Source organism: Labrus bergylta, chromosome 15, assembly GCF_963930695.1.
Source record: "Labrus bergylta chromosome 15, fLabBer1.1, whole genome shotgun sequence".
Classification (NCBI taxonomy): Eukaryota; Metazoa; Chordata; class Actinopteri; order Labriformes; family Labridae; genus Labrus; species Labrus bergylta.
This window is the reverse complement of record NC_089209.1, coordinates 13,094,726-13,110,263: the sequence shown is the minus strand read 5'-3', so window position 1 is coordinate 13,110,263 and position 15,538 is coordinate 13,094,726. Positions and strand designations below refer to the sequence as shown.

Genomic DNA, 15,538 nt, shown 5'->3' with positions numbered 1-15,538 from the left:
CCTTCCTTTTATTTTTACACGTTTTTCCAAAAATGTAGACCTGTGAACATCATTTTACTTTCTTATTTAACTACATTTATAAAACATGAGACTGCTACATCAGAGCTGGAATATCTTGTGATATTAATCACATACCTTTGCTCCAATTTTCAAAGACAAACAAAAACATATCCTTGCTGTTTTTGGTGGACAGACATTTGTAGCCAAATCCAAGGAGTAGAAACTTCTGTATACGAAGGATAAGACTTCTCCCAAGATGCAACATGAAATGAAGACGAGACACAGGTTTATAGAAAGATTTAATTTTTGTATAAGTAGGTCACGTCCCGGTAAAGTCATTATAGTACCATCAAGAGTATCGGGACAGCATAAGAATATTACAAAAGTTGAAGGAAGGGTACAAAACTTTTTTTTCCCATCCCAAAGTTTACATTTCCCCTTTCTTTTTTTCTGTTATTTGACAGGTTGGACACCAGATGGCTGATAAAACTTGTACAGTTAAGGGAGTTCTACATTATTTTCTTGATGTCCATACTTCCATTGTATACAGAGCACAACAAGAGTACACAAAGGACAACATAAATCATGTAAACAGGGACTCAACAAAAACAGGACATGCATTCAGTTATTGCAGGAAATAAACACCGAAACAAAAAGAGCAGAATAGTTTTAACGCTATAAATAAACCTTCAACATAATTTTATAACTCCAAACTGTAATTTTTGACCTTATCTGTAAAAAACAACAACAACCCCTCTTACACCTTATGTAACATCACTTTCCTATCATAAACACTCTACAACATCTTTTACATTGAAATCCTTTCATATATTCATATAACATTAACATATTTTTTTCTGTCCCGTCAGAAATGAACTTTTTTTTTTTACTGCAAGAGGAAAAGCAGGAAAACAACGAAGTTCCTTTTACATTTCACCCATTAATAACATTCATAAAAGCAACAAACATGTACGGTAAATCTTGGAAACATTTGTGCGTAAGGAAATTAAAACATAGAAAAGTTATCTCTTTCATTTCAAGCCCTTTGTATTTGGGTAAAGGTGACATCAAGGTCTCGTACGCACTCTCGGACTCAAGAGCGGAGGTAAACGGCCACTTAGCTTGAAGAAAAAAATGACGAAGGTTTAGAACTTGAAGAGGTCGATAAAGTGCTGTGGAGAGATGGGCATGAGGCAGCTGTCGGGGTCGTTGGCTGTGCAGGGATGGCCACAGTCCTGAAACACAGCAAACAAATACATTGTTAAAAAGAGGTCGGGTCAGGAAACAGGTGGAGCAGTGACACATACAGTTCATAGACAGCTACTTGATGAAGGACACTGGAGCTGGTTGCATCAGCTGTTAGTCTGAACTTGAAGATGTTATGACGCAAAACATGATTTACGCAGAGTGAAATCAGATTGCTGAATTCAAAATCTTGCTTTGATGCAGATACTTTTTTCCCCTTTCCTCCCATCTGGAAAATAACCCCTTGATTTCTGTCACTTGTTTTCACCTTCACTCAACTTCAGCCAGCACCTACAAAAACTGCATGTGTAAAACATTATACCTTTTGTTATGTCATCACTTTATTACTGCTAAGTTGCTATCTCTGTATCCCAGCTGACTTTGGTATTCCAGGTTAAAAGAAGACAAAATAAAAACTGTGTATATACATGTGTTAAAAACAAGCTCTAACAATAATCTAGGTTCCCAGAGTTAGAACACATCCAGGAAAAAGAATGCAGGACACATACAGAAGGACCTCTAATCATCCAAGGTGAGTAAAATGGGGGAATTTGTGTTTATCTCAAAAGGATTGAGAAAATAGTACCCTTGTTTTTCTTTTCTTTTTTTCAGCTTTTGGATTTCTGTCCTATACCTAATACTGCATTTGAACAGGATACTGGGTTCACTATGATGTAATATTGACAGATGTATTTGTTTGAATTGGTTAGGTTTGTGATGTAAGAATTTTGATGCTACTCTCTGGCCTGGTCACGTTGAAACAGACATGGTAATCTTTAACCTTTAAAGAGGCTTTAACCTTATTAAATAAAAGGGCATATATGCCTTTAAACATTACAGCAGACCACTGCTGATTGTAAGCTCTTGAAACAAACAAGAGCACTAGAAACTTGAAGGATGTGTCAGAGGTCCTTTAAATTGCATCTTAAACTGACACATTGTACTTTTAAACGAAGAATCCGACTTACAATGTTTGACTAAAAAGAACCCAAGAACCCCGAGTGAAGGGCGGCTGTGGCTCAGTTGGTAGAGTCGTCGCCTCTAAGTAGGTCGAGGGTTCGATCCCCAGCTGAGCAACATGTCTGACGTGTCCTTGGGCAAGACACTTAACCCTGCATTGCTCCCGCCGCTTCGGTGTCGGTGTATGAATGGATTAGTGTTGTATTTACTCTCTGATTGATGTCTTTTTGGCTAAAAGCGTCTGCTAAGTGAATTGTAACATTGTAACATAATTGTAACAATATTACTACTCCACAATAAGGATGGTGTTGGTGGGTTGTCTATATATCCCTCTCAATTTTTGTTTTTTTGAAATACTACTTCCTCTACATATTTGAATGATTACATTTTACACAGAAATGTAATAAGCATCTATCTATCTATTTACTTATTTGGTAGAGAAAAATAAACATATTGACAGAGTGGTGGTCGAGAATTATTCTTTTATTGGCTTTCTTAAATTTTAAATTATTAATAGCCAAATTCAAAGTAAAAGCATGACTTACAGTAGATCTTTGCTTGCTAAGATGTAACATTGCCTCTAGCAAACCCTAATTTGGTACTGAAGAACTGAAGGACTTTGTACACATTACAGATGCACTTCAAAACAGCTGTTGCAACCTGGTTGTATAGATATACAGAGACAAAGATTTGTGTTAACCTAAATGACTTTAAAGACATGAATTAATCATTCAGTGGAATGTGTGAGCAGACAATAACCTTTTCTAAGAATGAGGTTAAACACCATTAAAAAGTCCGCAGAGCGTTTCACTGTTTCCTAAACACACTTCGAGCAACACATAGTGATCAGGTGAAACAGAGAACATTGAAAGGAAAGGCTTATCACAAGGAAAAAGACGAGTTATAGATCAGATAATCTGAGTAAATGGAGACGGACTGGCCACTGTAGTAACACAAAGGAATGGTGGGACAGAAAGTACCTTGAATAACAAAGCCAGGTGGCGATCCTTAAGGAATCAGGGAGGAACAGAACCAGGAGAGGAGGCAGGAAGAGGGGAGACAAGCGAAAGGAGGGATGCAGAGAGGGCAGAGGTTACAGAAGAATAGGGACCAAGAGCATGAGGATAACAAGATTGTGGGTGGTAAAGGATCGCAAGGAGCGGGATACTGTAGAAGCCGTGTGATTTATCAGCCTAGTGTAGTTAGTTTTTATAAATACAAGTGTTACCTGGAAGTTATAAACTCACACCCTTTAGAATTACATCTTACACATGGCGTAAGATCAGATTTAAGGTTCATTATTTGACCACTGATCCCTACATGTAAGAGAGTTTAAGTTAAAATCATGAATATATTCGGAATCAAAAGGATTAAGCACGTAATACCATCAGTGGTTATGGGCGTTGACAACTTTTACAGTGGATTGAAGTTTAAACAGGTATTTTATCTAATGTTACTGAGTTGGAAAAGTGAATTTGAGGCTTTTTTCTTTTTCAGCAGCCTCAATGTATTCATTTCAATTTTTTGGATTAGATCCTGATGACGCTATTTAACGCAGTGTTAACACAGAGAGTGTGAGAAAGAATGTGTGACTGAACAAGAGTGTCACTGAGACTTTTCTCATGTCTAACTAAAGATAACGGATGTTTTGTCTCGTTGGCCAAGGATACACAGCGTGTCCTTTTGCAAACTTGATACTTGATCTGATTTTCATTTCTGATCTCTGGACAGTTATCAGGACTGTTAAAAAAAAAAACATCTATTTCAAAGGCACAGGTTAATTTGACTTTGCACAAACGTTCTCCAAAAGGCTGAAGCATGTTGTTAGATGTGGGTTTTTTTTTTACCTTCCAGAAGAGGATGCTACAGTGTTTGCAAAAGTGCAAGGTGTCGCCGTACTGCTCCTTCATTGGATAATGTTTCTGCAGAGTGAAGTACATCAGCTTCCAGTCCACCACACCGCTCTTTGTAAGGACCAGATTCCTACAGTACTGCCAACAGATGGAAGGAAAAATAAGAGTTAAAACACAATTCAAACACAGGGGACATGAATGTAATTATAACTGGCACAAAGTGGTATTAGCTATAATTAAGGGCAATTACTCATTAACACCAATTCTGTGTGTGAATGTGTGTATGTTTGCCTGTGTGTGTGTGTGTGCGCATGTCTGCGTTTGAGAGAGAGCGAAGGAAATGGTGATTACTGTGAAAGATGATCAACTCGGGACGATGCTGCCATCTAGTGGTCAAAAGGTAAACTACTTAGCAGCCTGGTGGAACAGCAATCTCCTTAAATGCTTAACTAAAAATCAAGTTTTAAATACACTTGAAACATACATTTTAAAATAATTATTAAACCAAGACTTTGTCCTAATTTATGCCTAACATACTAAATCTGCTCTCTCTTACCTGTTTGTCTGAGAAGTGGAAGTGGCAGAGTTTCTTCCACAGCACCCTGTTCTCACTGAGGCAATGCAGAGTGGGCGTGGCCTGTCCGAGGTTAATGATGTCATAGGCATCAGATAACTTGCAGAGGATCTGGTTCTGCATGTATAGCGGTAAGTCATTGAATGACATGCCATCACAGATTTGCTGGGAAGAAAACAAAGAGACAATATTTTAAATGAAGCGCTTGTTAGTGAAAAATATATCTAATGGTAACAAAAGGTGAAATGTTGCAGTTTTCCACTGGGGATGTGGTTGTGATTCAAACACAGTAGATCATTAAATGATCAGTTTAAACTAAAAAAGGAATTTTTCCCCTTCCTTGTTTCATGTTTCTCTTATGAAAATTGGCTTACAAGCATGAGCAGTAAATGCATATCTACTGCACTTTTACACACATCAAACTGAACATGGACTGCAGGTGTTTTTAGGCTTGCACAAGCTGTAATAAGTTTTGGCTTAAGTTACATGCAATGAAAAATCACACAAACAAACACCCAGTCCAATAAAACTACACAAGCAAACAGCAGAACACGGTCTACCTTTGGGATCTGCAGGTTGTTGAGCTGTTGCTGCCACTTGAGAATGGTCTCCAGTCGACACAGCCAGATGTTGACGTTGCCCACGAGGACACACCTGCCTACATGGATGGTCAGACTGTGCAGGGTGGAGCTCAGGTCCTGCAGCAGCTGCTTGACAAGGCGTGGGTTGTACTGGTCCTCTAGAACTAGAAGTGACATTTAAAAAACAAACAGTTAATAATAACTTTATTTGTGTGTCACTTTAAAAAACAAGGGTTTACAAAGTGCTTTGACACGTTGGCAAGCAACAGTTAACGAACCCAAACACAACCCAGCCAACATCAGTAACCCAAACACTTTAAGAACCCAGGTAACATAATAATAACCCAGGTACCACAGGAACCCAGCTATATAAATTGTAAGACGATAAATAAGCAGTTCAAAGAAATACAACAATAGGAAATAAAGAGATGGAAACAATAAGGGGGGGATACAAACTATAAAATAAAATAAGAGAATTGTATAAAGATAGAAAAAATAAGAAATAAAAACAATTAGAAATAGAAACAATATGGTGGGGTAGAAGTTATAAAATGAGAAACAAAAAAAGCTAAAGCCTTAAATGGACACAAAGCAGTAAAATAAATTCAAACAATAGAAGCAGTAAAAGATTTAGATACAAATTCTGATGATAAAAAGAAAAAAAACATATGCTGCAATAAAACAAAACCAACATAATACAAACACATCTAACCACTTCCAAAATACCTGCTTATAGACTAATGAACCCCCTAACAGACCGGTTATGTTTCAGACCCAAAGATCACAAAAGGGAAAAATGATAGAAATTTAGAATAGATACAGTTGATGATTTAGAGGGAGTTTCACCTCATAAATGTGGCAGACTAGTTCTGCACCAGGCAAAACAACCCCATAATGACCGAACACACTGGTCCTACAGGTTTTGCGGTTGGACATTCATTGCAGTAACACTTATGTTTCTAAATAGTCTATAAACAAATTATCTGATTGCTCAGAATCTCCCAATCTAGCAATGAAACGTTCCTTCTGTTGAAAATTTGAACTTACACAACATGAGGCTTTATTAGAGTCCGAGTTAAAATGACAAGCTCAAAAATGTACACCTGGTCTATCTTTGTATTCTTACCCTTTCGTACAATCTTCTCCAGTATGTTGAAATAGTTTTTCTGGGCAGCTCCACTCAAAGAAGTCAGCTGGGACCTGGCTATTAGCTGAAAGAGCTTTTGGAAAGCAAGAGAGTAAGACATGTTAGAGGAGTCGTCGCTCAATAGTTTCAAAAGGATCCTCATTTGAAAAGTTATTGCTCACCTTTGCAACATAATTGAATCTTCTCAAGTCCTGAATGGCACTGGAAAAGTCTAAACGGTTGAGGGCTTCACCGAGCGTGCAGTATCCATGTCGCTGTGTTAACATTAAAAATAACAGAAAACAATTACATTAAAAAAAAAGGCCTCGTTTCATCAACTGCAATAACGTAAATCGTAATCTCCTGGAATACATCTAGTAACAGCTGCAGCACTCACCTCTTTTGTGCTTCCTTTCTGCACATAGATCCATTTATCCCTGAAAACAACTGAAGGAGAAAACAAACACATCGAAGAAGAAGTGTTAGGGGTGTTTGTGACCACAAGCAGGGTACAGCTCCATTCAAATTGTACTGAAGTGCTAAAATACAGATAATGTATTCACTTATATCGCACCAAAGAGTTCACTGCTTAGAGCCTATCTGTGGAGACGCAGAGCACTACTAAGCATTACATCCTGAACTGCTGAAATTGACCCTAAGTTTTCAATATGTGGCGGCCCCCGTCGGAAATTATGACTTTTTGCTACAAGTGTTTCTGCTTAGTTCATTTTTGAACAAAGCGCCTTTAATTTTTGAACCATAAGCTCTTCACAAAGCCAGAACAGGGATCATGTGTTAATGAAACTCACACTGAGATTTGGTGTTGTTGTTGTAGAAGTCCTTTTTCCTCTTTGTGGTGGCGAGCTCACACACATCCCCAACAAACAGATTCTCTTTGTTGTCACTGCAGAGCCTGTTTAGAGAGAAGAAGAAGAAGCATAGGTGGAATATGCTAATAACATTTCATGAAAGTGTTACTAATGCATCTGTGATACGTTTCATAACACACCACAGATTAAGCTCTGCTGAAGCGTCCTGTGACTTTATCTATATGTCCTGTATATATCACTTTGTAGAGGTACCTGCTGGGGTCTCAGCAGTTAATGTGGTGCAGTGTGTTTGGCTTTACAGGACCAGCAAATGTTTCACTTGAACATTAGAAGCATCTCTTAACGGCACAGAGAGTCAATAAGAAGATACATAATGTATTCCAGTTCATAAACTAGCTGCTGTATTTCTGGACCAATCAGGATCATAAGCAGGCAAAGAGAGATGTTATATTCAGAACAGACAACATTTTAACTGAAAATTATTTCAAGTGGCTTTATAATGTAAGAATGACCACAGATGGAACTAATACGATACTAGAGACAAAATAACTGACACTGTTTTCTCAGTAAACTTGCAAAACATTAACAGATTTAATCTGATCTCTGTTATTTCTGGCAGCATTTCTCTGGCCTGCATGTTTGACAAGTGATCTCCTCATAACTGATAAGATAGATCTTTATTTATGTAGATCTTTTTTGGCCTCGAGTTGACATATCTTGACATGGGAGGCTTAAATTGGCTCAACTGCAACAGAAACACAACTGAAAGCATTACATTTGTGAGCACATGTTAATATAATGGATAAATGTTAACTCCAGAATGTGTTTATGAGGGTCTGTGAATGTATGTTTTTTTTTCTCCCAAATAAACAAGCCAGTAAAATGATATTCCATGACAAGCTTCACTTGTTTCTCTACAGCTATCCATTCTCTTCTGACCTTTAACTGGCAGATCGAAGCGGTGGATGGCTGGTTATTGATTCTCCATGCATTCATAATCTCTTGGCTGACGTTCAGCAGCAGACTGGCAGAACTACCAACTCCAGGGGCAAAATATTTTGGTCAGATGATTATAGTGAAAAAGAATACCTTCAAAATATGTAACAAGCAGTGGGACTGATACCAAACTACTTCTATTAACACTATTCAATCTAATATTTGAGATGTGAAATATTATAAATATTTGTAAACATGCATTTGACTAATAGTTTTTTTAATGCAGATTATTTGTCAATATTTGCGGTTGTTGTGCTAAAGCTTAACAAGGAGTTTCACTGAGAGCACAGTTGTTTAATGCTTAAACAATCAGTCTATTTAACAGTAAACTGGGAACCATTGGGGTAATGTTTTTTTTTTATTTGAGTCAAAATGATCCAACATCTGAAGGATCCTGAATTCACAAGTGATGAAATGATGCTATTCTTTGCGTACATGGCAATACTTTAATACCTCAAGGCAAGGCAAGGCAAGTTTATTTATATAGCACATTTCAACAACAAGGCAATTCAAAGTGCTTCACCCAAGACATCAAAAGCATCATGACAGAGTGTTTTAATATGGGTCAGATAAAACAACACATTTCAGTTCCTTTCTTTTGACTCAAAGCCATTACAATGGGCATATTGGACTGATTTCTGACCTTTATATTAAAAAGACTTATCAGGAAAATGATCAGCACAGTAAATGATAATGATATTTTTTGTTGTTGATGATGAGGTAATAAAGCTATCAGCACATGGTGCCCAAACTATTTGCAGACTTCACTAGAAGGGCAACAATCCCTCAACAGCTTCCCACCTTCAAATGTGAGATTTAATCAGATAAAGAAAAGGTAGATACGGAAATCTGCTTTATGAGTATGCATACAACACAAAATGTATCCTAATGAAGAAGGGCTGTGTTTGTTTTATGAGCTTTCTGTGGCCAGATGAAGTATTTACATCAGCAAATGAATGTTACTCCAGCATAAGTGAATGCGCGTCTTTTCTTGTCTGACTGCGACGTCAACAGGGTGAATGTGCTAAACAGTAATCCCTGGTCTCTATCCGTTTATCCAATTGTTCGGGCATACACACAAACACACATGCAAGCCCAGCAATCTGCCACAGTGAATTACAAGGAGGAAGAGCAGTAGCCTGGCTCTTTTACACCCAGTGCATGTGTAGCATCAACCTCCACAGAGCCAATAAAAGACATCAAACAACAGCAGGGATGTTCACAGGGATTTGTGCATGTTTAAATCCTGAAATACATGAGCCAAAGAAGTTGTGTAGAAAGCTATGAACAAGGGAGAAAACAAATGTACCTGCCTGAAATGTAGCTATTTCACATCTCTTAATTATTGCGGGAAATTAATTGAAGTTCCATTCCTTACATACTTTTCAAGTGCAAGTCAGATGAACAATTTAGTCCCTTTTCGGACATTAAGAGATGAATCTAAACTTCTTTTGTTACACACTGTGTACTATGCCACTGGTACACTGACCATCATAAAGCTCTCCTTTCTTTCTGCCAAGTGTACCTCCATGGAATGATGTCACGGGCCTTTCTGAGTGAGCTTTGTTTGGAGAGCGGCCAATCCGAACAGATGATGTCACAAGTTATTGTCTGATGCCGTGTCCCGTACTTTTTAGAGAAAAAACTGCTGACAAGCTAATGTGGGGCTGTGAGTAATGTTTGCTGGCTGATCAATAGAAAGGGGGACTCAGTGACGTGAGGGAGATATCGCACGCTGGTGCAGAGATTCTACTGTTAACCCCGTGATGACCAGTGCAGGACACCAGCATGTCACTCACAGTGAAAGTCAGGCCTGCTCATCAACAGATGGCTATATCAGACAAACACTGCTGAGCACTTGTGCTTACACAAAGGTGTTGCTGCTTTCACTGGACACACACTCACAAGTTGACCTACTTCAATTACAAATCCTTTACTTACTGATATTTCTATTTCCAATTACAATTAGCCAGGAATGATCATTTTTGATTACTATAATTTGTATTTTATTTTTATAATGTCTGATGTACTCCAATGCTCTAGTCATTACAAACTAAATGAGCCACCCTGTTTTGCTGTTATTTCTGCTTACACTTTATTTCATGGTATAGCATCATGGGCACATTAACACTGATTGGATAGCTGCCTGCTTTTTCTTTTACGAGTCTTCTATCCTAATTTTTCATATTAAAAGGGTGACCCTTGAACCCTATGAAGTTAGAGAGGTTAGGCACATGGTTCAACTTGAGAATCTAAGTAAAAAGGACTCTGGCTGAATGTAGGTTGTAGCCCTTTAAAATATACCTTTGTCTATTAAATATATTTGTAATGATGCACTGTTAAGCTCTTGGTTACTAGCAGTAACACCAGATAACGTCATCTGTAAAGAACTGTCATATTTGATGTATTCAGAGACAAAATATCTAAAAAAAAAAATCTTTAGTCTAGCCCTGATTTCATGGAAAAGGGAAATTAGATTTTTAATCCAAACTTTGAAAGGTAGGAGGATAAATGCAAAGAGGACAGAATATGCTAAGAGAAGATATTCTTTCAGTGTACATAATAAACAAACAAACACAGTAAATGACACAAACCCCCAAAAAGCTACTACATAAAGTAAAAATAGAATGAGAGGGTCAATAAGAACGGGAACCTCCTTTTCTTTTGTGAGACTTCTAGATGGCATACTTCAAACAGGACATGTTTCCTGCTGATAACAGAGAGCTCTCCAGCTGGGAGGTACCCAGACTGCCCACAGTGGCATGTAATACAAAGCAGACAGACTGAAATAGCAGAACTTGTTTTTAGTTTGACTCTTTCAACAAACATAGGCCATTTAAGTCTCTAAAACAGCTAGACGCCTTTCAGAGGGACAGATGAACTGATGTTAACATTCAATTCACAACTTTAAGCAACAATACCCGTGATAGAGTCACATGTTTCATGTGTTGCAATCATCCAAGAGTAACTCCAGGAGATATATACTGTCCATGAACATCTAAATACTGAACAAAAGGTGTTTATTTATACAGAAACGAATACATGGAATTGCAGCTGTTGTATGTTGTGTTGTTATTTGTTTTCATGGAGTATGTTTGTTTTTTATTCACTGGGTTAAAATCTAATTTCCCTATAGAGACATTTGAGTCCTTAATGATGCTTTTTTTACATCAAAACTATGAATAGGCAAACTACTGTGTTTTTAAATTTTAGAGTTTGTGCCCTAATGCGCTCTTGTTTCCCCCCGACTCTCCTGTCGTGGGGAAATGGAACTATGGAGTGGAGCTTTGTTCATTAGAGACATCAGGTATAATTCTGTTTATCAAGGCTTTACCAAAACTTCTTTTTTACACTTTGTGTTAAAAACATATTAACGCCTTATCTGATATTGCCTCGAGGTAATGATTTGCAGAAGACGTTCACCTCAGTTCCCTCAAACAATACCTGACCTCAATACTTCAGACTCTTGTCTAGATCGGGTAAAACGTTAGACATTTCGAATCAAACACGTCTTTCACTGTGATACTGTTGACATGCTGAACAGGTTACACTGACAAGTAGGTCTCATGTAAAAATACCTTCTTAAAGTCTAAAACGGACCCTATACTCTGGCTGTCTGTTGCCACAACGCCCCTTTGGCAACAGCAGGCTGCAATTGTGGGATGCAAATCACCGCATCAAAGACTCTCTGCCTTGGTGGTGATAAGAGTCAGCTGAATAATTTTTCATTTGATGCTGAGACACAACGGCTTATTCATGCAATTTGGTTTAAGAAGTTTAAGATTGTTATTGTCACTGTCACTTGTTTGCCTGGATCTGTTAAGCATAGCAAAGGTCAGCCCTCAGATTCTGATGGTCTATTAGAATGGGTGTAGGGGTATCAGTAAGTGTGTTTGGTTTGCACCCAGGTATTAACACACATTCTAGCTCACCATATCCATTGTCAAAACATCTAACTTCTAGTCATCACTAGTCAGTGCTCACACACCAGGAGTTGTGATGTCCTGGTTGTGTTTGTTAACTATGGTAAGATCCTTAACAACCTCCAGCTGATTAGCTCAGATACCCATACAAAATATTGTTTTTAAGTTCCTTGAGAATATTATATGCACATTTTTTGTCTTTTTAGAGTAAGGAAAAATACTATGGGAGGGAAGTATAGATGTGCACAATGTTGTGACGCCACAATATTTTGGATTTTTAAGTCAAAAAATACAAGTGAGATTAAATGTAATTTAAAAAAAGTCTTAATCAGAATTAAAGTCAAAAGAATGCTGCATTGAATTGTTGTCCAGCCCTGGAATATATTTGACAAAGCATCTGATTAAGCTCCAGATAGAAACACAACTTAAGGGGGAAAAAAATGGTCTTGTACTTTTAGTACACTGAACTATGTAATTAAAATGATGCACGTATGGCCAAGTAAAACCAAATATTACTTGGAAAAGCACTGACTCATTACATTTATAGAGTTTGGCATGGGCAGTAACAGTGAAAAGAGCGATTAAAAAGGAAGCTAAACATGATAATGGGTGAAAAATGTTTCTTACTCTGTCAACTCTATTTCTCTGTTGTCATCATCCAACTCGTGTCCATAGAAGACAATCCTCTTCCAGCCATGTTCGGTCTTTGTCCAGCTCAATCCTGGTGACCTCCAGTCTTGGCCTAAGAAAGGCATTTTACCTGAGGAAGGGGACAAGATGCATGTTTTTATCTTTGAGCTGCTTGGAGAGGAAATTAGACAATTATGACATGCTGTATATTGTAGTGAGAGATGTAGCCATCAATTAATACTGAAACAGCGTATTTAGTTCAAACATGAACTAAAGGGTTACAAATTCAAATTAATATTCAAATTTTCAAAAACTAGATTCGACATGCTTGAATTAATTATCCCATCTTAAAAATGGGTTAAAGCTTCATCCAAGACACCACTTGAGTCCTGTGTCAGTTTGAGTGAACACTTTTATAGGCCTAAGTGAACAGGTTTTATGAAATTGCACCAGATGAAACATCGGTGCATTTAAATAACACGGGTTCAACAAAATATACTGACATTTTCTAAATACTACAATGCTTTAAATACAGTAAAATATCAAATTAAAACACAAGTGTTCATTCCTGTTTTACTTAAGACAAAAAAAAAACAACCTATGGTCTATGCTATGGCCTTAAGCAGTCAAGGACAAAACTACACAGGCTATAACATAACAGGTTATTGTCTGACAACAACTGCTCTTTACTCCTATTGTTGACATTGAGAAGTTAAAATAACATAGGAGGCCAAATTGCTCAAATAACACAACTGACATGATGACTAGGACGCATTTACATGATAAAAACAACAGCGTTAGAAAAAATAGTTGTTGTTTTTTTAGGTCCAAAATGGGAAACAGAAAAGATGTCACTTGGATCTACGAACAAAAATCACCATATGAAGAAAATAAACGACCGCATCTTAACATTAAACGAGTGCTAAATGTCTACAGCCTACCAAAAGCGACTCCCTTGTTGTATCCTCCGTCTTCGCTTCTTTTTCTTGTCTCTCCTGCCTGCTTTGATGGAAATATTGACGGAAGTAAACACACAGTGCGGACCCAAGCTTTCGCCCACGCCCCTGCTGTTTCTGATTGGACAAATCGCCAGTATTTATCTTGTTGCTACCCAGTGTTGCGTCGCTGATTGGCTGGCCGTGGCCGTCACTCATGTTCTTTTTTTCATCCCTTCTGTTTTGTTGGGGCTTTCTTGTACACGTGACAGTAGCCTGCGCACATGTACTTCTGTTTTGCTTTTGTGATGGAGGATGGGAACAAAACCACAGGACATCTGTGTGTGACTGATGATGATGCTGTGGCCGAAACGAACACAGATGTGATGATAGAGTTTAAGTGCTTTATAAGGATAATACATGAATGACATCTCTGTCATATTGTTTCTTAGTTCAATAGTCACATAAGCATTTTTGCCTTTCATGAATTCTCTGCCCATGTCAAAACATGAGCAAGTTCAAGCCAGGCTGAAATGTCTGAAGTGTTAACAGTATGTTTCACAAAGCTGAGAAGTAGGCTACCTCCAATGCTTATGGAGTTTGACATTATTTTGAAATCTTAAACTAGCCTATTTAAATTCTTTTTTTTTTACTACATATAGCCTATAAAAGATTGGCACTTTTAGTTCAGGACAATACATCCGTATTCCAGTATTTAACATTTACTTTAAAATGTATTTTCAGGGGTGCTGGTGGCGCAGTGGTTAGTGTGCGCCCCCCATGTATGGAGGCTTTGCTCCTCCAAGCGGGCGACCCAGGCTCGAATCCCACCTGTGGCTCCTTTCCTGCATGTCATACCCTACTGTCTCCCTGATTTCTCACTCTATCCACTGTCCTATCTCTCCATTAAAAGGCACAAAAAAAAGCATTTTCATATCATTACAATATATTTTTACATTATCAAGAAAATAGTAAAAGGAAATGTTCACAAGTTTAAAATTAGGCAATTTTATTTCACTTAAAACATACGGCCTATCGTGTGCATCTTCATAAAAGGTTCAGCATTACACTGCCAGAGTCTCTATACTCCATCTCAAGTGTGAATGTATGTACATCCTTGACAAAGTGGACAACAGCTGAGTAATATATTTAATAGGCAAAAACAATTGCATAATATTTATAATAAAGTATTTTAAAGCTTTAGGTGTCCTCAACAGTTATAGTATTCCCATGCCACTGGCCTCTTATTATGGGAACTTGATTTGTCAGCTTTCTGTGAAACTGACTAATCTGTGACTCATGTTTTATTTGCTCTGGCTTGGCTTGATGTGTGTACAGTATCACTTGAAACCTTTTGGGGGGGGGGTTGGCATTGTAAATAACTACAATACTATTAGTGTATGTGATTGCAGTCAGAGGATTAGTAGTGTTGGCCTGATAACAGATTCAAACTCAGTAGGTACATTATCATTGTTAGATACTGCCCCCTTTAGGCCCCATACTGTTGAATAAGAACATTTTTAAATCACTAACCTTGTAATACACTGTGCTTCTCTTGACATCTACTTAGGTGTTATTTATGGGCATATATAAATACTATTCATAATAGGTCCTGTTATATATCATGGCTGAATTATCTCTGATTTTAGCTCTCCTCTCATTTTAAAATAAAAAAAAATGATTTCATTTTTGAACATTGTTGATAATCAGAAGAGTATCTGCGTTCTGGAATCAGGAAACCAAAACTTTTATTCAACAACAAATTCTTTCAATCGTTGAGTCATCATAGGCTGTCTCTATTTTTTTTTTTGGACCTGCCTTAAATATATAACGAGATGTGCAACAGCTTTTCACCATGAGAACACTTAATAAACAATACTCTAAG

At 37.6% G+C, this 15,538-nt stretch overlaps 1 protein-coding gene across 2 annotated transcripts; it reads right to left on the bottom strand.

Annotated features, from left to right (window-relative positions):
• Positions 1 to 286: 286 nt before the first annotated feature.
• fbxo25 (F-box protein 25) lies at positions 287 to 13,797 on the bottom strand. Of its 2 annotated transcripts, XM_020632911.3 has the most exons (11): positions 13,660 to 13,797; positions 12,716 to 12,848; positions 7,149 to 7,252; positions 6,737 to 6,786; positions 6,522 to 6,614; positions 6,340 to 6,433; positions 5,193 to 5,377; positions 4,615 to 4,797; positions 4,053 to 4,196; positions 3,186 to 3,212; positions 287 to 1,235 (listed from the first exon to the last, which is right to left on the bottom strand). In XM_020632911.3, the coding sequence occupies exons 2-11, from the start codon at positions 12,841 to 12,843 to the stop codon at positions 1,146 to 1,148; spliced, it is 1,098 nt and encodes a 365-aa protein (XP_020488567.1). In that variant the 5' UTR covers positions 12,844 to 12,848; positions 13,660 to 13,797; the 3' UTR covers positions 287 to 1,145. The 2 variants fall into 2 exon arrangements, with proteins under 2 accessions (XP_020488567.1, XP_020488568.1); XM_020632912.3 differs by lacking the exon at positions 3,186 to 3,212 and having other exon boundaries at positions 13,660 to 13,796.
• Between the last annotated feature and the right edge of the window lie 1,741 nt (positions 13,798 to 15,538).

What these genes read in the sequence shown, in the direction of transcription:
- fbxo25 (XM_020632911.3), bottom strand. Translation starts at nt 12,843, where the DNA reads ATGCCTTTCTTAGGCCAAGACTGGAGGTCACCAGGATTGAGCTGGACA. An exon ending in GTAGCATCCTCTTCTGGAAG is followed by an intron (nt 3,213 to 4,052) that starts GTAAAAAAAAAA and finishes TGATTCCTTAAG; the next exon opens with GATCGCCACCTGGCTTTGTT. An exon ending in ACCTGGCTTTGTTATTCAAG is followed by an intron (nt 1,236 to 3,185) that starts GTACTTTCTGTC and finishes GCTGTGTTTCAG; the next exon opens with GACTGTGGCCATCCCTGCAC.